A 26,038-nucleotide genomic window follows, 5' to 3' on the forward strand; every position below is an offset into this window, starting at 1 on the left:
TAGGCATCTTTCCAAACATCTTTATTCTCAATCAGAAAACCAGGCCCTTTCTTTGTCTTACTTTAATGTTGCGTATGTAATTGACTAGTGATACTTCTTTAAGAAGTGTTTTAAAACTGAAAATGTCACTTCCATTTAATATACAGAAAATGTTCCCTTTCAAGTGTATAATAATTTCAAGTATATAGTAATTGCTTGTTTACTGTGTGCCCACTGTTGTCATTCAAGGCATGATAGAGACTTGCTGTTTCAGATCTAATTCTGGATGTAAGAATCTTGGGCAAGAGTAATGACTTCATGGTTTGTACCATTAACAGATGGTTACTGTGAAGGGCTGAAGGGAAGCAAAGTTTTAACTACCTGGGGAAATCTAGGCTTTTAGTCTCTCAGCAAACTGTTTTGACTAATAAAACAGAATTTTTATTTTTAAGTGGTATGGCTTTATTGAAGTGGAGTTATTGTGAGTCAGGTTCTCAGAGTACAGGGAGGAGATAGGAAGCAAATTCCTTCAGGGCACATCCAGCAGGAGCACTTCTAGGAAACCTGGAGTCTCTAGATCATTTTGACAGGATGCAAAACATCAATGGGCCTTTGAAGTCTGCAAATAGTTCCTATTGTGGAATATATAAAAGCATTACAGTACTGACTGACCTCTTCAGTGATTATAAGCTATGTAGATTCTGATTCACTTTTCATTTTATTTTGTCCTAAACAAAGCGAGTACACCTCTAAAGTAGAATGCTAAGAAATCCAGGTAATGTTTTCTGTCTTACTGAGGTATTAAGTGACTGTAGGAAGCAGTCACTGAATTTTAGTGAGTCTCACTTTCTCTGTAAGAGGAAGATAATTAATGCTGCTCTAATTTACATAGAGAATAGGGTAGTTAATTAGTTCAAATAGAATTATTTAAATTCAAATTAGTATTTTTTTAAAAAGTACTTCCTCAGGTGAGATCCATTAGTTCAAGTGCTTTGGGTCAGGGTGAAATATTTCAGGTGGAAATAGGAGCAAAAAATTACCTGTTTCCATAAGACCTTTTTATCAGGTGAGATCATAACTGGCATTTGCCTCAGGAAAGTCTGGGAAATCAGTCCAGCATTTTCTTCTGAATATGCAAGGAGGGGGATCTGCCGATTTGAATGCATTTGTGTGTGTGTGTGTTTTTTTTTCCTTTTAAATAATATATTTTATGTGAGGTGGAGATTTAAAAACAAAATTGCTTAAGACCCTGAATGGGTCTGTAGCATTTAAAATGCCCAAAGCAATGCCATTTTTTTTTTCAAACATATAGTTGTTGACTGTGAACAGATTGTCCCCATCGTTAAATGTATTGTTATATCTACCTGAGCAAGATAGAGCTGCTTTATCATAGCTGTCTTGTTCACCTTACTTGAGGACCTGCAGCTGTGTTAAAAAAAAAAAAAAAAAAAAACTATTTGCAAAGCTATCAAAGATAATAAGGATTTACTGGGATAGCAAACAGTATTGTAGCAGGATGTAAAGGTGTGATTTTCACATTTTTTCCCCCAAATTAGTCAACTGACTGAAGATTGCAAGGTGTTTTCATTGCAGTTCTTAATGGATAAATATCTGTGCTTGAAATCGTATTATACCTTGGTGTTCCCAAAGATCATAAGCTCTTGGCAAAACTTGAGTGACTTCACGATTTCAAGGAGTAATCTGGATAGGTAAAGTTCTTGTGATTGGCTGGACTGGAGAAATAACATGGTGTAGTTCTTATGGTAACTAATGGGTGTAACTATTGCTGCCTGCTCAGGTCATACCATTTGCTCAGCTGTCTTTGATTTTCTGAAGATTTTCTGCTTGATTTTGTTCCAAAATCATCCTCTAGAGTTCCAGGTGTGTCAACACCCCTTTCTGGTGTTAAGGTCACAATAAATGCTAACAGTGTTAATTTAAAATAGTCTAAATTGGATTATTTGTATTATTAGAGTTACGTAAGTGAAATTATAACTCTAAATGTATGTATGCAATGCAATGCACTGTCTAGGACTCATCTTGATCATGTTTCCGTTGTCTTGAATGAAAAGCCTAGTTTGAAATAGCTATCCAGACAGCTATTTCAGATAGCTTGGTGGTTTGAGACAGAAATTCCTCTGCAATAAGCTTAATTCCATTTTCAGGGAGATGCTTGAGGAAGACATTCTGTTTTGACTGCGGGAAAAGTAGAGTGCTTGAGCTCAACGCTTTATTGTTGCCACTTTTCAGTGAGGTGAGTTGCCATCCTTTGCATGTGGGTGTATTTAATTTGACCAGTGAACGGTAGGTGATATAAACCTTTGCACGACTTCAGATGCAGAAGAGTTAGTTCCATTTTTGGATGCATATCTTAAAAGTAGCATTTATTGCCTCTAGAAATACCCATCTATCTCTACTCAGTTGATTGTAAGAGGAGTTTAAACAGAATTTTCATGCTTCAGATCTAAAGTTTAGATAGCTACAACTAGGTAAGATGAGGCTTGCCCTAAATGTTCCTTCCCTGGAGCTTCATTGGCAAACCAGTAGGAATGGGCTGAAGTTGAAGGAACTCATTTCATCTGCTGATCCTCTTTGAGGTGTAATGTGATTCTAGAGAGTTTCCTTCTGCCTCTTCCGTAATGCTGTAGGAGGTAGTGTTAAAAAGATCCTGTTTGGTTCGAGTGTGGAAAAAAAAAGAACATAAAAATCTCTTTAATTGATGCTTGGTGGATTTTTTGGATGGGGAAGGTATCTTTTCGAAGCTTGTCAGCAAGGAAATACGTAATCATTTTAGTGTCCATGTCTGTCACTGAACTTGGAGGAATAATTAAGTCTTCTCAACTAGCATTTATCTAGCATTTATTTATTTATAATGCACTTTCATGCATTTAATTGGTTTCAGTAAGCTAATTACACAAGCATGGGCATTGATATTGGCTTTTTTTTTTATACTTAAGCAGGTCAGGGTGGCCTGAGTCACAAGTTTAATGAAGACAAACTAATTTGGCTAATTTCCTTGTGTAAGTTGATTTAGGTGATTTTCAGAGACTAAATTAATTAAAGAGCTTGGCCCTAGGTCCTCTAAAAATTAAGAAAATAAAACACTGAAGTGTTGCTTGGTTCTTTAGAGAATGCAAAGAGGCGTACATTTATGATTGCTTATAGCAGAAAAAAAATCTTTGCCCGTCATTTGTCTTTATGTAATGAAGAACATTTTGCTAAATTAAAGCAGACCTTGCTTTCAAGCGTGGCCTGCTTAGTGGAGGGTTTTAGAATTGGATGTTAAGTGAAGCAGCCTGGCCCCTGTTGGCAGGGAGAATTTGGAAATTGCTACATCTTTTGACCGTGGTTCAGAATTATCCAAGGTAGTAATTTCAGTCCTACAATATGGCACAGAAATGAAGGGGTAGCAGAGCTTTTCATGCTCTGTATTGTGGTGTTACCAGATGTTCAGACATCAGTTTTCTGCTGTTTCGGTTCAGTCCAGAGGGACTGTATGGAAATAAGCTCTCTATCCATGCTGTTCTTGAAGATTTTGAGGTTCAGCTGCTAATGTTGGGCTTCATGTATTTTTCATTGATTTCAGGAAAAACTAATCCATTTTGCTTGAGCTCAGATTACTTTCCCACTTCATGTATAAACAGGTGCTTGCCGAATTTGCTGTACCAGACAGGCACGTATATTTTCATTTTTTCAGACATCCTTTTGGTTTAGCATATTAACAATCCAAAAGCCAACTATGTAGTCAGCCTGATGCTCAGTAACAGTTTTGTTGCTCCATTCTGAGGCTGACATTGTGTATATGTTTTAGAATGGCTTCCAGTGATTGGATCCACCTAGTCCCTCTGAGTATTGTCACCACAAACAGCGTAAAGCACTGTAGGACAGCCTGGAGATAATGTATTGCCCACAGCTGCCCTTTTCACATCATAATGTTTCTAGTTGAAGAAAAATGAGACCCAGCCTATCTATCCTGTTCTTATGAAACCAGGAGACCTGTCAATACCAGAAGACTTATACTAATTACCTGAAACAGCAATGGGCGCTTAGAACCTTGCTACAGTTGTTAAAAGTTGAGGAAATCTCATCAAATCAGGATGTGATGATGATAATAAAACAGTATTATTTGGTAATATGTGTTCACTGAGGAAGAATTAAAGTGGTACTAATTTTTAACTTCGAAATAACTTTTTTTATTTTAATGAATATTTAGCACAGTCTGGTAATACTGTGCCACAATATTTTTTGGCAATGAATGTGAAAATTTATTGTTAATTATGCTGAGTTTGGCCACAGACCCTAAATAATAATCTTCGGAGTTTCCATGATAAATTATTTCACTAAACCCTCATCAAGCTTTTTTCATAGGTTTCTTCTGTGAAGGAAAGCCGTTACTTATTAGTGACTGAGTATGCAATGACTACTACTAGTGTAGAAATGACATTTTTTTTTTTCTACCTAGGATGCTAGGATGTCATGCTGTGTCTCATTTGTAAGGATACATTAACAGACATTATTTGAATGATATAAAAATGTATTTGAGAGGTGGAGAGGTGTTGTGTCTTTAACTCAATTTTCCCACTATACATAAAAGATTCAAGGGCTTAATATCTGTCTAGATCTAAAGTTTTTTTTTCCCTAAAATTTCCATTCCGTAGCTGTCTGTGTATCACTGTTGGACTGAAAATCTGCTATATCCTTAATACTCTGCTTTTGGCCAAGCTCTCTGGTACCAGAGCTTTCAGGGTGCTGCATGCTTGGCATCTATTAAATCTTTTAGGTTCCATTAAACAGATATTTCTCAATCTGCGTTAGTGAAATGTGATCTCAGCAAGGTCAGCTGATGATTACAAGCTATGAGGCTTCATGCAAAATGCCTGTAGAAGTATGGCTGCTTTCTGGTACCTTCTTTTTCAGTCAGAAGGCCCTTGCCCAGGATGTTTATGAGAGTTTAAAGGCACATTTAATTTCTCTGGGAAGCTCTTCAGCCTTTCCTGTTGTTTGTCTCTAGTTACTGCTGCTCCAGTTGCTGCCTAGCGTGTATCCCCCTTCTAGGCATCTCAATCTCATTTTTTTTTTTTTTTTTAATTTCCAAGTTTAATTCATGCTGCGGATTTTGCTGTGCAACCGGGTGCTAGGTCCCTGTAAGTCTAGTTCTGAATCCTGAGATGTGTGTAGCAGCAATGTGACCACTGCTATGTTACCTGTCCTGAACTAGTAAATACCCTGGTGACCCCATGTGCTGTTCCAAATTTCTTGTGTATGTATGCATGTGGGTGCATTTAGAAGATTGCTGTAGGGAGAATACTTCATGTGAGGGCTTGCTCTTTTTTTTTTTGTCCAGGAAACTGAGGACAGAACTTGGATCCTATCTGGAGTACTCAGTAAATGCAGCATGCTAGGTATGTTCTGCATAGCTGCACACAAGGTAACTCTCTTTGGAAGTGTGACAGTCCCATCACACACACACATTCTGCAGGATTTCCAAGCATCTAGCAACCGCGTCAGAGCTACTGCATGACTATGCTGCCCAGCATCTGGAAATTCCAGGCAAATGGCCAAATTTCTCTTTTTTTTCTGTCTGGACAGAATTTCTGGGTGGAAAAAAAAGGCTGCGTCTGGAGAAAGCTGGACATCTGGCAGCTTTACCTCAGATTACTGAGCTTCTCTGTGACAAAATATGAAATAGAGTGCAAGTATTCTGAGTTCCTCATTTTTAAACAGAAGCCATTTTTCCATTTCATAATTCTTTATGGTGTTTCTTTTCTGTTGTCAAGATTAGATTCAGATGAAGAGGAGGCTATTAACTGGAGAAACTCATTCTGCTGCCATTGTAAGTGGAACTAATTTCAGTTTATAAAATGTTGATAGATTTCAGATTTTTACATTTTATACAGTACCAAGAATTCTGTTTGGTTGTTTTAAATCCTGTCACATTGACACAATTAATTACTAGTATTTCTGCCTTGCAATTGAAGTGATTACAAGTGTGTAATTTAGCTTCAGGCAGCTTTTAGCCAAAACATATTTAATATCCAGCTGTTTTTCCCCCTCACCTCCCTCAAGCACCAGAAGACAACTAGCTTTCCAGACTCCTGTTGTGAAGCTGATGGCACTGGTCTCAGCAGATTGGAGCTCAAGTACCGAGGTCCCAGTCCCTAGACCAGGATTTTCTGCTGCTTTTGACTTGAAGATCTTAACGTTTTTTACCAAGGGAGTGTTGAAAACACTTTGCCTGGGAGTGAATCTTTCCATTTTAAGTGTGATCTCTGAGTGCACCTTTCCTTTCTTCCCCTTTGTGTTTTGAAGCTGTAAAGTCTCAAGTCAACTGGTTCTGTTCCAAGCTACGGGTTACGTGGCAGTCTGAAACAGCAGAACCCAAACTCTTGTCTGGAGTGCAATCACTAATGAGAAGGGAAAACATATAATCCGTCTCTCTTCAAAAATCTGCCACTGCACAAGGCATTTATAGTTGTGCTTGTGATTCAATAGGCGATATATTTTCCCTGGAGTCAGCACTGAGCCTCCTGTAAGTTGTGTCAGGCAGTTCTTAACTGCCTTAGTTTGATGGGGCATAAAAATGAGACTTTGCTTTTAGAACCTTTAATGAGTGCCGAAATTAACATTGTAGCTGGTGTAAGAGTGTGTCTTGCCTCCCTGGAGGGCAGCTTCAGGAGGGTAGAAGGCATTTGAGTTTGTTGTCCCTGTGCGGGTAGACTGACAGCTCTGGGGCCAACAAATTCATGGGCTCTCTTTAACAGTCTGTCCACTTTTAAACCCTCAAAGAATACGCATGTGTATCATACAGCCTTCCATCCTCTGTGATGATTCAGAGCAGGAGGCTAATTTAGGTATTCCCAAAGGACTCTTTCTTTCTTCATTGATTATGGAGAGAATGTAGGAATGAATACAAGCTTTGCAGATACTGCATAGAGAAGAGAGAGAACTTGCCTAAGATATTAATAATATCTTAAGTGTATGAATTAAAGTGTTTTTCATTCATAATTCACATTGAACTTAGTAAAGTTGTGGATGGCTTCATTTTTTGGTGTTGGATGTTTAGCCCTTAAAAGTACAATAATAGCCAGAGGGCTTGGGGATCTGCTTTCTGATAGCTGTTGTTGAGTCTTACAGTATTTTTTTTTTTAATATTGGAAGTATGACATGTTTCTTTTATGGTGTTTTTGTTTGTTTTCTACAAATAGATATGTTAGATTTGAAAAAATACCTTAAGCAACAAGATCCAACTGATCAGAACACCTACTGGGAAATGGGAACTGCAGATTTTAGAAGCATAGAATATCCTGAGTTGGAAGGGACCCTTAAGGATCATCAAGTCCAACTCTTGACATCGCACAGGTCTACCCAAAAGTTCAGACCATGTGACTAAGTGCACAGTCCAATCTCTTCTTAAATTCAGACAGGCTCGGTGCAGTGACCACTTCCCTGGGGAGCCTGTTCCAGTGTGCAACCACCCTTTCTGTGAAGAACCCCCTCCTGATGTCAAGCCTAAATTTCCCCTGCCTCAGCTTAACCCTGTTCCCGCGGGTCCTGTCACTGGTGTTAATGGAGAAAAGGTCTCCTGCCTCTCGACACCCCCTTACGAGGAAGTTGTAGACTGTGATGAGGTCTCCCCTCAGCCTCCTCTTCTCCAGGCTGAACAGGCCCAGTGACCTCAGCCGTTCCTCGTACGTCTTCCCCTCCAGGCCTTTCACCATCTTCGTAGCCCTCCTCTGGACACTCTCCAACAGTTTCATGTCCTTTTTATACTGTGGTGCCCAGAACTGCACACAGTACTCGAGGTGAGGCCGCACCAGCGCAGAGTAGAGCGGGACAATCACCTCCCTTGACCTACTAGCGATGCCGTGCTTGATGCACCCCAGGACACGGTTGGCCCTCCTGGCTGCCAGGGCACACTGCTGGCTCATATTCAACTTGCTGTCTACCATGACCCCCAGATCCCTCTCTTCTAGGCTGCTCTCCAGCGTCTCATCGCCCAGTCTGTACGTGCAGCCAGGGTTTCCCCGTCCCAGGTGCAGGACCCGGCACTTGCTCTTATTGAACCTCATGCGGTTGGTGATCGCCCAGCTCTCCAATTTTCACCTGGCATAATGGAAAAACAGTAACTTTATTAGATATGTTTTAAGTTTAATTATCCCAGATCTTATCTTTAACTTCCTCTAATATGCCCCAGATCTTATAATGATAACTTCCTCAAATATACTCATCAGAATTTCTGGGACTCTGGCAGGTAAATATGTTATTTAAAAATAGTGGCAAGATATCTTTTAAAATAAAAGAGTGCTTAATGTACAAATGTGCTACAAATTCTAGTGATTTTTATACATAAGTTAGTAATTGAGATGTGGCTAATTTGGAAGATGAAAAGCTTTCTGTGGGTGCAAAATAGAACAGGATTTTTCTTTTTACTGTAAAACTTCACTAGATGTCAGTGTGGAAAGTATTTTTACTTAAGTGCTATGTAAGCTGTAGAGTGAGAAGCTTTCTTAAAGGCAATAATTCCTTTAGAACATGGAGATTTAGGATGGCAGTTATTAAAACTTGGTAGTTTTTTTTTCTTTTCAAAACATAGTTTATTTGCAGAGTTGCAGTTTCAGGACAACCAAAGCAAATTGGCTAAGTTCACAATGAATTCCCAAAACTGTTTCTGTTAAAATTGCCTTAAAAAAAAAAAGTCGACATTGTTTCAGTACTTACGGAGTGTTTTGAGAATTGTATTGTCTGTGAAAGTGGCCTCCTAAAACATAACAAAATACAATTTTTAGAATTAAAACCCTACACATATATATTAATATTGATGAATGTTTTGAGTCAGCAGAAGAAAATGTATATTAAAGTTGCTTGCTTTTAACAGAAACTTAAGGAATTTTCCTATTTTTTAGAGTTACCACAAAGAGGCTGATTCTGTCCAAGGCTAGCATATGAGTAAGGGAGTGGGAAGGAAAATCTTAAACTGCGTGTGTGCTGTTTTCCCAGTTCCTTTCATATTTGTGCATTTTTTATTCGGTATGAAAGCTTTTGCTTCTGTCAGTAAAGATACGACTCTGAATGCAAGAGATCAATGTTTTCAGGTTAGAATGGGACGTGCTTTTTGCATATGCTAGTTAATTCAGTATTAATAATAACTAACATGGTGATGGACTAAACAAAATATGCAGAAAACACACTCTAAAAAGTAAATGACAAATTTATATTAACAGCAGAAGCATTGTAAGGAATTTTGACAGGTTTGTTAGGACATTGCAAAGTGCCCACAGGTAAGTTAAGGTATGATGAAACCCATATTTAATAAGTTGAAATTTTTTAGTAGATTTTATGTATTTTTCATAAATTATACCCACTTTGAGGAAAATTGTTAAGTACTGCTTTTGTAGCATTTCCTTTTTTCTGGACTCATACCTTAAGGGCATTTAGTTTGGGTCTTGTATTTCACAGTGTTTAAGTGGCTGTAACAGGCCAGGTATAGCATACTAAAGAGGCTTCACAAAGGCACCTTGAGAAGTTATTTTAATATTTTTTGAAATAGATGACTTACTCCTCATGCAGTTTTCCCTGGCAATGCTTTGTGATAGCCGATTCAACAAATTTTGCAATTCCATTCTTCCAGGTTAAAAATCTCCTGTTAACAACCACCGGTTTGCATTGTGGCCCAGAGGTGAATGCCATTGCCTTGCTTTTCACCTCTTTCTTTGCTAATAGATTAAAACATTAAATCCTTGGACTGTAAAAGCAGGCTGAGCCTTTTTTTGTCTTTCTTGCATAGTGTAGTTTATGCTGGAGTCTTAAACATGGTTTTCCAATTCACCTGGAAGATCTTACACTTTTGTTTCTTGTTCTGAAGGAGCTAAAAATGAGATTTAGGAAAAACTGCACACAATACTCGGTGAGTTCCTCCACTTGTACTTGAGCTATAGGGGGAACTAAGACACAGCAAAGCTCAGGAGTGCTGGCCTTGAGATCCTGTACCAGAAATATTTGTCATTCTGACCTCAAGGTGATAACAGAGGTGGTTGGGTCTATGCCTGGGACTGATTCATCTTCATGCACCCAGCAAGATGCCTATTTTTTTGCAGGAACCTTTCACACACACAAAAGAGGTCTTCCTGTTACTTCTAGTGTTGTGGCCTTGTTTGTTTGTTTAATTTCCTGTATTGGAATACTCTGTTTTCTATCAGAAAGAACGGGTTTTGCACTGAATTTTAGTGTGAAATGAAATTTATGGTAGCGTATACAGAGCCAGGGTTTAAGGCACTAATTTACGTTTTATAAATCAAATAAGTAAATGTGCACCTGCAAAATCAAGCAGAATGCGAAAGCATACAAATCATTGATTAAGTGCTTGAGTACTTTTTTTCTCGGAAATGAGAGCTAGAGAACCCTTGTTAGATTTGATGATCTTACATGAAGAAATCTAGATATGCTTAAGTGCTTGCTGATGAAGGGGATGGTTTCATCTTTGTATTAGCCTTTAACATAATAGCTTGCATTTCCCTTGGCATTATTATGTGAAAATGTGTGGTCCAGAGTTTGGGATTGTAGGTTTTTTTTTAATCCATCTGGAAGCAAGTAGAAGATTTGGATTTTGAGAGATCACTGGCACATCATGTACCATAACTGTGGGAACTGCTGCTGTAATAAGATTTTTATATTGCTCCTTTGGAAATGTCTGCATTGATTCCTGTCAGAGGCTGGATGAAATATTTTTTTGTTTAACTGTCTGTGTTCTATGCAGATCTTAGGGAAGAGTCAAAGGACACAAACCTGAGTTGTAGATTTGATCTCAGATGTCTGCCCACTATTCAGAAGTATTCCTGTCTAAGCTTATGCAGTAGCCTTATGCAAGCGTTTTTCATGTATTAAATATTAGGAATAATGTAGTTAAAGAATGCTGGGCATGAAGTTGCATGTAACAGTATGTTTTCTCTTGCACTTTCCTCTTACTTATGCTTTGACCTTTATTTTCTTAATTCATTCAGCAGAATGACACTTTGTTTAGCTTTTATGTGGCACTGCCCGAGTCCTGGGATTTATGCCTTGTCTACAGCTTCTCAGTCTGCTCATAAACCACAAGTTGCAATATTTATGACATAGACTTCTGTAACAACTTATGGGACTCTCTTCTCAAAAAGAAGATTTAAGTTGATCCACACAAGATTGCTGATTTTCCATTTGGAGGAGCAGGCATGTGATAAGTGTATTCAAAGAAGATGTTTTATTGGGATGGCCCAAAGTGGTACTGCTGGTTGATGCTTGATTTAAAAAATGGGTGGGGAGAACAAAATGCAGAATTTCATGTAAACAGTCGTTCTGTGGACTGTCTGTGTTGTGGATGCTGCAGGAGAATTGTGTCCCATCTGTTTGTGCTGGTGTGAGCAGATACGGAGGGGAGGAGGCTTAATTCACGTTCATTAAAGCCAATCCATCGTCCTTCCTCATTTCCCAAGTAAAAGCTGAAATCTTTTAGTGGGATATTATTTTGTGGGGGTTAGGGTGTAAGAAAGGATACTCAAGTTTTTGTAAAAATAACTTATTTGTTTTAGGGTATCAACATCTACTGTCTTCTGGAAATGTTTGTTAGAGGGAAAGTTTTGTAAGACTTTGGTGTACAAATATTTGGTCTGGACACGAGTATACAATGTACTGTACAGACTGATGTGAGAGGAGACTGCTAAAAGCAGTCCTCCCCTCATGACACGGTTGTCTCCTGACAGTTTCGTTGTGTAGCACAAGGGAACCCGTAATTTTAGAGCATGTAATGTACTCAAGGCTTGGCTTGTACTAAAACCCATGGCTACAAATAGTAAGTACATACAGACAAATAAAGCATACTGGTTGTAACTGAAAGAGTGGCTGCTTGTGAAGGTGGGCTACTGAAGTTGCACACCCAGGCGTGATGGAGATGCTGCCCTGAAAATCAGAACATGAATCAACCCGTTCCTCCTTTCCGAAGGCTGAATGGGAGCGATGCTGCTAATCTGCTTCGTATTCGCATGCTCAGTGTTGAAAGGGGACAGTGGTGTTACTCTCCAGGCTTCTTTGTGCAAGAGCTATCCTTTACATATCCTTGAGGTAAAATTGGTGACATTCACAGATTTCAGTTGCTCTCTGTCTACGTTATTTACTTCTAAACCACAATGTACTGTGGTCGCTGAAGACCAGTGCAAACTTGTTAGGCAGAGAATTTTTAGTAGCAGCACATTCAGGTCTGTAAATATACCAGAAATATTTGTGTCACAAATAAAAATTTCTCTTTACCCAAGAGAGTGAAGAGAGGCTAACAGATTTTCACAGCATGCTGCAGGAGTCCCTGGTCTGGTGGGGGTTGCAAGCCCAAGGTATTCGTGCTTCGTTCTGCCGTGATGCTCCTCATCTGCACCCAGAGGTCTGGCTTGGAGGGAAATACGTCAGCTGGTTCTAATGGAAAACCCAAAATATCAGCCTTAAAATGAGAAGTGATGGCCACGTTTTAAAAGGATTTAAGGTGCTTACAGCTTCAAATAGCTGCCTACTAAGATTTCTGAGAATATTTTTGGGCTTAACCCATATTACCTTTAGTCACCTAAGAGTATTTTTAAAGTCATTCTCTCTGAGAATTTTGAGAACCTTTTGAAGTTTAGTAGGGGTAAGTCTGAAAGAATGGGAGACAAAAATGGGACAAAATTCTAATTCGATAACTTTTAAACTTTTTTTGAGGTTTGTCTGTGTACTTGCCCTTGCACTTCCGAGTGACGTGATGTGAAGTAAGCTCTGAGAATGTTTCACTCACTTTTTCTACAAGTGCTACACAATTGAAGTAGGGAGGGGTCAGCCTGCCTTGGAAAATGGTATTTTCAGTATTGGTATCCAGGCCTTGCTGATGGCTTCTCATGAAAGCTGTCCAAATACTTGCATCAAGTATTCCAATAGATTTTCAGTAAGAATTTAATTAAAAATTATGCACTAATTAAAAGAACAACATGGGTCTTTGAATTCTGTATTTAGTGACAGAGCTTGAATTTAAATGGATCTTAAAGGAGCATCTGAGATTTTGCCTGAGAAGCAGTAGTCCCCCAGTGTGAAGGGATGTTGTCTTCTGCTCCTCCTGCCTCCTAAATTATGGTGCAGAGGACAGTGCTAGGCTGTGAGGGCATTTGGGCTTTGTGTGCTTCCCCCATCAGCTCTCGTAACGGGGATTTGTATTCATAACGTAGCTGATGATTCATTTGCCAGCACGGCTCATTCAGCACTCTGTGTGTTGGCGCAGCAGTCCTAGTGGAAGCAATCTGTATGTGCTTGGGTTGGGGTCTTGTGGCAGGGGTGTAATACAGAGAAGTTACCCCTTTGGGACAGGCACTTCCCTGGCTCAACCCCACACCGTGTTCCCCAGTTATGATCTGGGATCGTGGTTCTTACCGATGTTTGTCTGCCTGGTCAGAATGAAAGCAGGACTGTTCTGCTTTCCTCTTTTTGTTCTTGTAATGCCGCAAGGGTAGTACAGCATGGTACAAACACTGCGAGAACAGAGCTTTATAACATACTTTTCATCGACTGCCTTGCTGGTTCTAAAAATGATTTGTAACCTAGATTTGTCTAGATTTGGCAACTGAAAAGCGGGGGTTTGCAACCAAGGCTTTGGAACATGCACATGACTCAGTTTCTGTGCAGAGTCAAGGGTGTTCAAATTATTTTTCATGGTTAAGTACGTACAGAACAAAAATGGTAAAGACAAGAGGAAATACATATTTGCTCCCTGATATTTTTGTGCAACTTGAAGCAAAATAACATGTTCTGCAGATTGGACTTAAGTCTTTTGTGTGCTTGTATAGTAAATATTAAGAGCTTGCCAGCAAGTGTGCAGAGTTTCCCCTCAAGATAGGGTTTAACTGCTATTTTTTCAGTAAGTTAATTTGCTAGATAAAATTTGTGCTTCTAAGAAAGTACTTTCTCTTCATTTCTCATTTATGAGATAACTTTTTTTTTTTTTTTTTTTTAAAGAGAGAAATTTAAACTAACCTCCTTCATTTCTACATTTTTGTCAATATTACAGCTACAGCATGAGACAGCTATGAGTCCCAGGATGCTGGGTCTCAGTTTTAGGTAGTCTTCTCCCTGTGTTCAGGCAGAGGAGAACAAATACACAAGGAAGTATGAGGACAGAAGGACTTGGAGGAGAAGTGGCAATAACTTCACTGCTTGTTTCCCTTTACCTTATACAAATGTGGCCGTGCAAACGCCACACACTAAAAATTGCTAAAGTAAACCTTGATAAAGGGAATATTGAGGTGCCTTTGTAAGCTAAATTATAGCTGTGGTTAATTAAGTAAAAATGATGCTCCTACTGTGTTATCTTGGGTGCCTTCTTATTAAATGGAGAACATAGGAGGAAATAAAACTCCCTTGCTTTTTCACCTGCTGGAGCATCATTTATTTCCCCTTCCCCATGTGCGTGTTGTGAGAACACTAAGCATAACAGATAGTGTTTGCATTTAGTTCTGAATACACTGAGGTCCGTGATCACTCTTATCTTTGTGAAAGCAAGCTCCAAAGTGTGTCTGGCTGCCCGAAGAGGTCTCGTTTCTGCACGTGTGATGGATGGGTTCATTGATCTAAGGAGGCATGGCTGTTGTTGGAGGTCGTGGTCACAGAAAGAGGCAGGCAATCTGTCTTTAATGAAGGGCAGTCCTATGGAGTCCTTGAATACCAAGGCAGAGATGTGGCATCTCATTTTTTATTTGATATAGGGGGCCAATATCCTGTTTTACAGAAGTTGTTATTACAGAGGATGTGAGAGCTGCATCCTGTACAAACTTCGAATGTTTTAGATGTTACGTCTTGGTTCCCGAATATAATGGGTTTGTAGGTTGCAAATGCATGTGCTGCTGAGGCCAGATCTCTGGGTGGATAGAGAAATGACCCTCTGGCCATGGTGGTGTAAAGCTGGGCTGTCTGAGCAGGCTTGGGAACAGAGGTCTCACATGCTGCGTGCTGCCTAGCATCAGCAAGGGGGGCATTATGGCCCAGGGAAATTTCTCAGAGCAATACCCCTCGTTGTAGATGGTACGTATGTATTTTGAGTACCACAAAGGGTCGTGAGCTAAGTGACTTTCACATGCTTTTCTTGGGGCAGGATCTGAAGGTAGCCCAGGAGAGCTCTATAACTTGTGTTCTCTCCTTTTTCTTTTCTAGACTGCTTATAGACATTTGAAGTTGACAGTGGCAGGGACAACTGAGTACTTTTCAGATCAAGAAGCAGCAAATTACGAATAAGAACTTTTGTTCATTGAGCTGGTCATAGTTGGACTAGTGAACCATACATGTAGAACTAAATACATTACCAGTCCCCTTACACATCTGATTCATTTAGCACTGCTTGCATTTAAGGTCTAAAAATGAGAATGGTTTGTCATGGTAGATTTATTTGATATTTTAATTGATTAGCTTAAAGACTGTGTCTGAATACTGCATATTTGGCTGGTTTCTCTTTGAGGAGAAGATGAAACACTTTCTCTGAGGATGGAGAATGCTAGTTTTTTCTCCTTTGCTTCTGCTCTAAGGCCTGTGTGAGACAGAATTATCAAGGGGAGGGATGACTATAGCTTCCTTCGGGCTCAATTATGTAAGATTCATCCTCTGTGGTTCACTCAAATTTCTGTTCTTAGGTTTGTTCTTTGACCACCTGAAAGGTGGCAGGAATCACAAGTGTTGATACAGAATCAAAGCTAGGAAAGAGCAGTGCATTCACCTGAAATTTGGAAGTGTGACTCGCGTACATACTTTGTAAAGCAGAGTGTATTGTGTGCCTACTCACTGAACATACCATTCAGGAGTAAAATATGTAATGTGATGGCAATTTTCTCTTTACTGGTCCTCTTTTGTTTGTTAAGGCTTTGACTGGTTTGAAATCGCCAAACCAAACACAGGTTTAAATGTTAAATGTAATGCAAGCACATGGCTAATTATAAATGTGTTTCCTTTTTGATTTGTTGATATGTCTCTTTTGAGCCCAGTTCTTGCACTGTGTTCATCATACTGGTGTCTGAACAGACAGAACGTATACTTTTTTAGAGTAGAGGAGGATTTACATATACCAATACTTTGTTTATCTGAGGTTAAGATTTCTTTAAGAAGCTCTTAAAAACAAATGTTTTTTTGCTATATTTGTTTGTTTTACAGGTTGATCCTGCTTTGAAAGAAAAATTAAAACAGAACAATGTGACGCTGGAATCGGAATATGAGGTAAAATAAATCTATTGCTTGGGGCTCATAACCTTGGCTACCCTTGATTACTCTGGCCGCTGGTGGGGTGGATCTGTCCCTATCTAAAATTAGATTAGCCATCTGCCTTTGACTCACTGATGTCTAATAAAAACAAGGTTTTATGTAAAGAAAGGTTTTTGAACATGCAGTGCTTCTTTCTGAACACAGCTTTGCTTTGATGTCCAGGTGTCAAGTACAGTGGTATAAATAAATTCCACTATGGCTGTGGTTTACCTAGTCTATAAAAGTAGAGCTGATGTTGGACTTAGATGGAATATGTATATATAAACACTTCTACCACATAGATTTTGATGATCTGTAGCTTGAAGTACAGAGCAACATACTTGATGTGCTGCCTGCTACTATTTCTTGCTTCTTAAAACTTCTCTGTATCTTTCAAACAATTGCCATTACTTTTTCGTAATTTCAGAAAACTTTATAGAGAAATATTTCCTTCTTTTTTCAACAACTTTCTTTAAAGATTACCAAGCTCTAAAACAGCTATTTTGGCCAGTTTAATATCCGGAGTTTCAGAAAACTACAGGCCAACGAAAAACCTTGTTAGGAAAACTGGAAAAAAAACCTCCCTGTATCCAGAAATAAAGGATTAGAGATAGTTCTGATGATTTTTAATGTTTTTAAATTACATGGATCAAATATGCAGGTAACACATTATCTATCCCCGTGGTCTTTATGTTGATCACAGATTTTTCTTTGTCTTCCCATACTACATTCCTGTCACAGGCCTTTCAAGATTTTGATTGTGATTGCATCCATAGCTCTCATACCCAAGTATTTAAATGGTAGTACATGGTCTTGCTAATAAAACTTTTCTATTACGTTACTCTTTTGTGATTTGTCTCTGAAATAAAAATAAAATTTATCTCTTGCACTTTTATGCATGTAATTTCGCAGAACATCTACCTACCTGCCAGGTTTATGATAATGTTCTACCATTACTGCAAATAATTTTGGGCCATCCTCACTCTACAAAGAACTGTGTTGTATGGTGTTGGAAATACAAATATTTGATCTCTGAGTACATGTGGGAAGCTCAGTTGGAAACACAAAATGTACACATCCATTAAGTTCTGATCGCCCATGCCGTTACTCTGTATGTCACTTCCCATATAATGTACTATAAGGCTATTCTGATTTATTTATATGGAAGAACCACAAGCTGTAAAAAAAAACCCACAGCCCTCTGTTTAACTCACTACCTAACCACAAAATCAACTGATCTGTATTCAGATATGGTTAGCTTTCTTTCCAGCAAGATAAGTAAATAGTTGAAGGATAATATTTAAATGACCATAAATGGATCCGCTTTATGGAGAAATCAATGGTAATAAAATACGAGTAGCATAACAACATATTACAACCCTACTTGGGTAATGAGGCTCCTTCCTGATGGACAGAAGTGACAGAAGCAATCTTACTTTTTCTTAATCTAAACCACAGAGAGTTGCCAGGCTGCAGCTCTTCCAAAGTAGTGCTTGGGTGTTATAGAGGGCAGTTCAACAAAACAAATGGGCTTGAATTTCCACACAACTAGAAGAGATTCAGATTATTGTTTTGACTCTAATCTCAACGTGTACTTTACTATGGGCACCAACTTGCAAGCACTAGGCATGCTCATTTCTTGCTTTAGTGAATCTGGTGGAATCAGGAGCAATTCAGCAGTCAGGCTTGTACTCCACAGGCCTTGTGTGAGTCTTTGACAAATTTAATCAATATTACCTCTCTATTCTGGTAGACAAAATCTAACCAATCACAGAGATACTGCTGACATTAGGAGAGCAGTTTTCTGTGGACCTCATCTGTACCAGTATAGCATTTTTTTTCCCACCTCATCTTTATTCCTTTACTTGTCAAAAATGTAGCTCTTAAGAACATCTTACAGGTCTATATTTAGGTCACAGTGGAGGATTACACTAGTGGCTGTTACTAAATATAACATAGTAAGAGATCAAGGGCAGTTTAAAAAAAAGTTGCTGTTTTGATATGTGAAGCATTATTTACAATATTATTAGCATTATATCTGCAGCTGTTACTGAGGATACCATGCCAGCTGTTTGGAAGCACGATTGCGTGATGCATGCAGATGTCCATTGCCTGTGCCCCTCCAACTCAAGACTTTTAAAATTATCCTGTTGTCCTTACAGAAATGCTCATGTTGAATAAATACCAGATTCTTTTGGAATGTCATAATTTCTGCTAAAGCATACATCTTTATGATTTATTACAAAAGCCAAAAACATTTTTTATATTTCAAATCTTGAAGTCTGCACTTGGTCTTCATCATGATGGTGATGAACAAAGATGTAAAGATGTAATAGTAGATATCAATTTGCTATGAGAAAATTAACGTTATGACATTTTTAATTTCTGATTTACTAAATACTATTCTCTCAAACTGTACAAAATTTACCTTTTTCATAGAGGACTGTTTCCAGAAAGTATGCTTGTTTTGAGCAAGAGTGAATTTGCATGTATAATACATACTGCTTTTCTCATATCTCAAATCTGTTAATAATGCTATTTATCTTGTGTCTTAGGATGTGCCAAAGGAGCAAGCTGCCTTTGCGTGTGTTCTCTGTTGTTTATGTATTCCTCTCACACGCTTATGTGTCCTCATACGGCCAATTAGTCCTTGCTGCTCCCCTTTGCCTAATAAATCTTGGCTCTGTCCACTAGTGACACGGGTACTAATGGGAATGTAGTTCTGCTGCTGAGCTGTGCCTTGTAGAACACATGGTAAAAAATGTCAAGTGCTTGACCTGTGACCGAAGCCTAGAGTATTTCATCTGAAAGCACAAAAATATTGTTTGAAAGAGGGAGATAAAGGACTGATTCTTGTGGTGAGTAACAGGCTTCCTCGTGGATGTCTAACAATCACAATACATTTGTTTGCGTTGGTTTAAATGTGTTGTCAAATTAACATTCCTGATTCTAGCACTTAATTTCTGTACTTCTGTGAAAATAATGGTCTAGTACACTAAAAAATGTGGCCTCAATCAGTTACAGCAGACCCTAAGACAAAAAATTGTTTAGGGTTTTTCAAGCAAATAAAAACAATTTCAAAAGGAATGTATTAGTAATCTACAGAATTAACATTTTACAATGGAAAAATCAGTTAGGTTTGAATCAGATATGTTTTTAACCAATGGGAATTGAAGGCAGAGGGGTAAAAAAAATGTAAATTATAAATGTAAAATGATTTCTATGGAAATAGCAAATGAGAAGTTATAAAGTAGAGAAGATTGATAAAAGGACATGAGAGAGCTTTCTTTTAAGCTGACAAGTTGATGTACCTAGGCAATATTGAGTACTTTTTTCAGTGATCTGGAAGAAACTGTGAAATCATTACAAATGTACAAGTGACACAAAAGTATTGAAGTAGTTAAAAGTGCAGCCAGGCAGGTGCAGAGAGCTGTTAGTACTACTTGTTAAGCAGGGCGCATTAGGAGAGCAAAGTACCTGTTAAAATAGCCAGTTATATTTGTTAAAAAAAATTGGAAATGTTAAAAAATAAAAAAATGGAAAGATGCCAGAATGTTAAAAAAAAATAAAAATGTATCTTTCAGTTTTTTTTCAAGAAAGCATGTTGATTACATTGTGTGTATATATATACCTTCATAAGAAAAAAGTAGTAGCTATTGATGAGTTCTTGAATGCAACAAAGATATTAAAAATAATAAAAAAAAATAATTAAAAAAGATATTAAAACTAGAAGTGAAATCCATCATTAACAGAGAGGAACATCATTTGAACATAACAGCAAGCAAAAATGGGTTCTCTGTCTTATGGAATATCAAATCTACAAAACTTTAAAATGTTTTCTTCAGGTGGTTGTGAGCTGTTGGTCTTGGCATTGGAGAAGTGAATGAATCTGCTGCTCTGTGCATAGCCAGGCTAGAGAACCCTTCTCTTGACTTAAAGTGTATGAATATGTAGCAGGTTTTTGTTCCTCATAATTTGATAGATCACAAAAGGTCAACATTAGCTCTGGACAAACATGTAAATGTTTGTCCTGAGAATTACAGCAGAATTTTTGTAATTTCAGTGTTAAAATGTTTATACGGGACAGTTCAAAAAGTAAAAGCAGCTGCATGGAGAGGTGGTTTGGGGACATAACCTGTGTGTTTACTCTCTTAAGAGTAAAACAAAATAGCATTTGAATAAGCTCTACTAAAAATGATTCAAAATGCTTAATGCTTGTTTGACTTGACTTGGGGGATTGCAGTCACAGCAGAATAGATGAAACATTTTTTTCATGAAGTGACAGTGTAGTGACATAGTAATTTATAGTAATCAGCAGATATAGTAGAGTATATGGACACAAGGATGGTTCTGGTAGGTATTTCCTGAATACCAGTGGCTGATATCTGCAAGCACCTTGTTGCTGCTGTTATCAGCACTGGAGGATTACTGATTTTGTTGTTTTGGAATTAACAGATCGGCCTGTAGGATTGATTCACTTCAGTGCCCATGAGCTAGATATGAGAATCTAACTGCCTTGAGCTGTTTGAGAGGGGTCAGAGATGCTGGGGAAAAAAAATCTGCCCAAAGTTGTGACACTGAATGAGGATGCGATACTGTTCTTTCTTCCTTTAATCACCCCGACCCTTCCCGTGCTCTCCTTTTTGTCAGCCTGTGGTTAAGAAAAGCTGGTTCCAGTCAGCCATGGGTTCTGACTGTCCTCCGGGTTGTGTCTGGGTCAAGCCCAGGGTGAAGTTGCTTGCACTTCACTTTACTCATATGTAAAATGGTCTTGAGAGTTTTTATTTCACCATAAGTCTTCATCACTTCTGTTTCTGTAGAGATGAACAAAATGGTGTTAGTTTGTCATCAGTGGGGACTGCCATGGGCAAGAGAAGGAAAGGATTTTAGTTAAAATAGTTTGTGCTACTTGTTTTATTCTGAGTGGGTATGCAATAGGATCTTGGGAAGAGTTGTTGTGGAAGTTTCCAGGAAGCAAGACACACAGCCTCCTGAGGGAAGTGCACAGGACATCACTTTTTACCAGTCTTATTTCTGGAATTCATCTCTATTAAACAGACTTGTAAATTCTTTTCTAGTTGTGTTTCTAGCATCTCTTTTTGCACAGGATTTTCTGTAGCCGTGAGCTATTTCTTTCATGTGTGTTGTATCTGCACTTCCCTTATCCTAATAAGAAGACACTGATTTCTCATAGTTGTAAAAAGCAAAGTGAGGTAGCTAGGAGTGCAGGCAGGCAGCAAACACGACCAAGACATGCAGATGCCTGTAACAATCTCTGCTCCTCACCCTCTCTCCAAAATAGACATCTTTGCAGCTGTTGCACCCCTTGGATGGTTTTTTAATCCCAGAGGAACTGAGCAGCTCTTAGCATGTTAGAGCTACCCTGTGTGTTGTCTGTCTCTCTCTCTCACACACACATACAAAGGGTTTGACTATGGAAAGTGTCATCCACACAGCACGATTGAATTCTTTCAGTTATTGTCCTAGGGGATGCTGCTAGCTCCTACCAGGCAGTATTGGGAGCGTTTCCCTGTGCAGCTGACTACGTAGATGTAGATGTTAAGCACATCTGTCATGTTAATGGGCCCCTAGCGGTGAATTGTTACATCCTTGGTATAAAATATCCAAAATAACTTTCAATATGTTGTATGGGAATTTAGCTGCACAGTTGAGGCTGTGTACGTGCCTTGCACTGCCTGCCTCTGAAGACGATGCAGCAAAGCAAATAGTTTCCAAGGAAGCTCTTGTCTCAGTGATGAGGCAAAGCAGCTTTTTATAAGCCACTTAACATCTGTTTTGCCTTAGCCCTTGTTTTTGTCCATTCTGTAAACACTAGGTGAAATATTCTGTGACTGCCAGCGTACTTTCTGTGATGCCCACGTAGGGACACAAGCTATATTTTGAAACACTTCAGAAGATTGTTATACAATTCTCACATGTTCTTTACTTGCTTTCAAGTTGTTATCCATCTTTATTTAATGCTCAAACTGTACTGTACAAATGTACTCTGCAGTAGCAAGTTACTGTCAGAGAGTGGGATGCTGTCTTAAGTGACAGGTCTTCTCCAACCAAAGAGAGACCCCAGACTTTACCTTCTAAAATTTCCTCTTCGTTCTTGTAAAAATTTAGTTATGTGCCTTGATCCTTCTCAGTACAGTAGTCTTGGTGATTTAATTTTGAGGACCTGTTGGTTCAGATAGAATGAAGGTAGATTTATTTGCAAGTTACTTGTTTACTGTGCACTCAGCAGTATTGCTGAGAAGCAGCTTTACTGTCCTTGGCAATACGGTGGGGGACTAACACCTACCTATATTACTGTCCTCATCAAACAGACAGGGGATGTTAGTCACAGAGGGAACAAAAGGGAAGATTTTTTTTTTTTCAAAATAAATTTTCCCAATAACAAAAATCAAAAAGTCACCACTGATGTCACTGAAAAAACTTTCTATGGCTGAAAGGACTGAAGTTGCTCTGTTAACAGCTAGCCAAAACCACAGTTTCTGCAAAGAGAAAGGCATTCTGCTTCAGCATATAAATTGACAAGCAAGTTTTGGAAGACAGATGAGTTGAAAATCAGCAGGAAAGTGTAGATGAGAAACAAAGTCCTAACCTACAATACCTCTGTGTGTTACCTGAGCTAACGGAGGCCAGGACAGAGGCGGCAGCGTGTGAGAGGCAGAATATTTAACTCAGCTTCTCAGAAAGATAGACTAGTTAATATGGTTTGCTGCTGATTTGAAGGAGTATGGTTACTTTGAAGTAGTCCTTGAGTGGCCTGGATTTAAGTTTAATTTGACTTTATTATTGTAAACCTGCTCTAGTTGTTTCTTTTCTTGTACCCACACGCTTCTGTTAGGCGTTTCACAGTGGCAACTGATCATTTCTTGTTGTGGTAGTCTCTTAGCCCTTTCCTCTGATATTCATCACAGCTTTTTTTTTTCTCTCACATTAGAAACCTGCAAAAGCTTATTTTTCAGATCTTGTCAGAGGGGAAAAAAAGCCATGTGTGACTCACAAGTCTGATATATTTTGATCCTTGTAAACCTCTATTTTTTGATTACTTGTTCAAAAGTATATTTTTTAAATTATTAGAAGGATGTATTGTGCCAAACTTTATACACACAGTGAAAACAAATGTCCTTGCTTAAAAACATTTAAGCAAGATATTTGAAATAAACCTTCTCTGTGTTGTCAGCCCAAAAAAATCTTTACGCTTTTATGGGCTGCAGACAGGGAGCCATAGACATCATTTCTACAAACGTGCTGTAGAAATCCATATGCTCTTCCTCCTAGCCACAGAACTGGAGGTTTCAGGTGGTGTTTGTTGCTTCTTCTGTGCTGCTGCACTGCAAAAGGTCTCACATCCCCTTCAACCAAGCTCAGCTTTATATATCTGAAAAGGAACCCGCACACGTCCCAGATGTCCATCCCTGGCTGCTCCTCTACTAAAGGGATCTGCTGCAGAAATGAGGACAGACCTCCTCGGATAGCTCTTCTCTTCCTGAGGGACGTTAACCATAGCTTAGTAAAACTTCCAGGTACAGGAAGCTATGCTACATGTATTTTATCGCTTAAAATTAAAAGCGGAATTTGCTGAATTTTGGATGTTTGATCTTGAAGGTGTAATATTGCACTCGTGCTATTCTTTATAGGTTGAATGTTTCAGAATTTTGTTTTTGCTCAAGAGAAGAAGATAAACTAAAAGTAACAGACCAGTGCAATTTGAGTTTTCTTGACTTTACTCCTTGAGCTTGTGAATCCTTTGAATCCAGAAGTTCATCTTGGATGGTATGCAGGTGTAATGCATAAATGGTATTGGGTCATCCGCTGAGATTCAGTGCAGTTTTTAAGACTTTCTCCATTTTAAGAGGGGTGGAAAATGGAAATGGAAAACCCCAACTCCATGATAAAAATCTGTTTAATGCTATTTTCTCTTACTTTAAAAATTCAAGACTGTAACCATATGGTTCTAACCAAGTACCTTCACTGTTTGGTTTATTAAGTAATTTGTATCACTGTAGCACCTTCACACAAGGCTATGAGGGCACTCTATAAACATTAATTAAACTCTGTGACGCCTATGAATTGGAGGCAAGTACTGTTTTCATTCTTCAAATTGGGAAAATGATGCACAGAGAAATTGGTGGTGCAGTTCTGTGATACAAATCTTTGCAACATAGCCAGCAAAAGATGTTTGTTTGTTGTCTGTCCAGTGATTCCTCCAGCTATGCCAGTTCAAGTATTTGCAGTCTTATGCTTAAATGGAGTTAATTCATAAACAGTATGTATTTGTTTTCCCAATCTAGTTCACTTTCTCTGATTTGGAGCATGGCCCCACACAGTGCAGAAATGGTCTAAGGGGAAAGTAATCTAAGGAAAAAGAGTCTCTTAATTGAGTTTACTATAAATTAATTAGTTGTGCCATAGGTGAGTGGCATTGGCATCCCACTGAAGGCAGCAACAAGGACTCTGTTGGTTTCACTGAGTTTCTTTGCCGGTCTTTAGCAAAGCCAAAAAGAGAATCAAACCTGTGGATGCTTACATGCAACAAAAAAACACTACGTTTCTTCCCTTAAAGAAAAAAAAAAAAAAAACAAAACAAAAAACAAACAAAAACTAATTTATTCTGTCCACGGCATTCTATTTCCTAACTTGCTTATGTATTAATAACATAAAAATTAAGCATTCTCTAGTTGGAAAAAAATGTTTATTTTTTAACCTGAGGAGCACTAATCACAGATAAATATACAATTATGTCACATCCTAAGGAAAGCGAGTGACATTAAGTTTTTATTATGAAAATGATATGTCAGAGAGGTGGCTCTGGGAAAGAGCTGTAAGGAGATAATAGTAACGAGGCCAGATCATAAATGATGATAAAGTTGTGATTTGCAGTCCCTCACAAGATAGCAAATACATTGTTAGCCTTCATTCTGCACCTCTCCATCTGTGTGTCAGAACAATTTCTCGATCTATCTTTTATGGTCTTCAGGCTGTTTTGACACTCCAGCAAGAACAGCCAGGTTTAATGCACTTCTTTCATTGCCTCTCTCAGCCATGAGGATGTTCCTCCCTGGCTCAGCTTTTATCTGCAAATGGGGTTGCTTACTACAATAATGGGAAATAATTGTCTCTTTGAATTGGAGTCATTTCTGTCTGTGGTGCTCATTGCACAATTTATTGCATCAAGCCAGGCAGTAAACAGGATTTTCTTATTCTGCCTTTCATATGCAGGAAACAGAGGAAAGCCAAACAGTTCTTGCAGGTGGCAACCTTGAATTAACTCCACCTAAGCACCAATAGCTCAAAGTGAATTTCTGCAGATTTCAGCTTGTTTCTTGTGGCATAACTGTCCTGCAAAAGTGGAAGTCAAACTCTTTAAAAAAAATGTATTTTATTGTAAGGCAGACAGAGGATGATTGCTTTTACTTACTAAACCAGCAAGGCGTTTGAACCAGCAGTTCAGCAATGAACTTTCTCTTTCTCTCCTTGTTGGTGCATTTGTGCCAGGTGAGCTGTTTAACAAAAGTCTTAAAAGTCAAGTGTGTGGCAAGCAGTTGAACATTCTTTTTTGTTCCCTTTGCCTGTCTGCATAGCTGCATTTTTTCCTTGAATTTACAGCTTCTGTCAGTCCTGTACTTTTAAGAGGCAGTTTAGCTGATTTAGGAAGTGAATCAGTAGATTTAATGGACTACACTGATCTTACTTTAAACAGCTAATTTTCAGTATCCCTTGGGCTATTTGAGACAAGTAGGGAGAACTGTGCTGGTCTGATCTGATTACATATCATTGTAGTCTC

At 38.6% G+C, this 26,038-nt stretch overlaps 2 protein-coding genes across 2 annotated transcripts in view; both read left to right on the plus strand.

Moving 5' to 3' along the window:
- The window catches only part of LOC116489552 (deubiquitinase DESI2-like), a 75,086-nt gene extending 69,705 nt beyond the window's left edge, over positions 1-5,381 (plus strand). Inside the window, exons 8-9 of the transcript XR_004253298.1 lie at positions 2,145-2,233; positions 5,324-5,381. The gene's annotated coding sequence lies outside the window, so the exon portion shown is untranslated. The remainder of the gene's footprint in view (positions 1-2,144; positions 2,234-5,323) is intronic.
- The window catches only part of LOC116489554 (cytochrome c oxidase assembly protein COX16 homolog, mitochondrial), a 42,508-nt gene that overhangs the window by 13,611 nt on the left and 2,859 nt on the right, over positions 1-26,038 (plus strand). The window contains exon 3 of the mRNA XM_032187981.1: positions 16,153-16,215. Within this exon, the coding sequence (XP_032043872.1) occupies positions 16,153-16,215 (63 nt within the window). The remainder of the gene's footprint in view (positions 1-16,152; positions 16,216-26,038) is intronic.

This window comes from Aythya fuligula, chromosome 5 (genome assembly GCF_009819795.1).
Source record: "Aythya fuligula isolate bAytFul2 chromosome 5, bAytFul2.pri, whole genome shotgun sequence".
Taxonomy (NCBI): Eukaryota; Metazoa; Chordata; class Aves; order Anseriformes; family Anatidae; genus Aythya; species Aythya fuligula.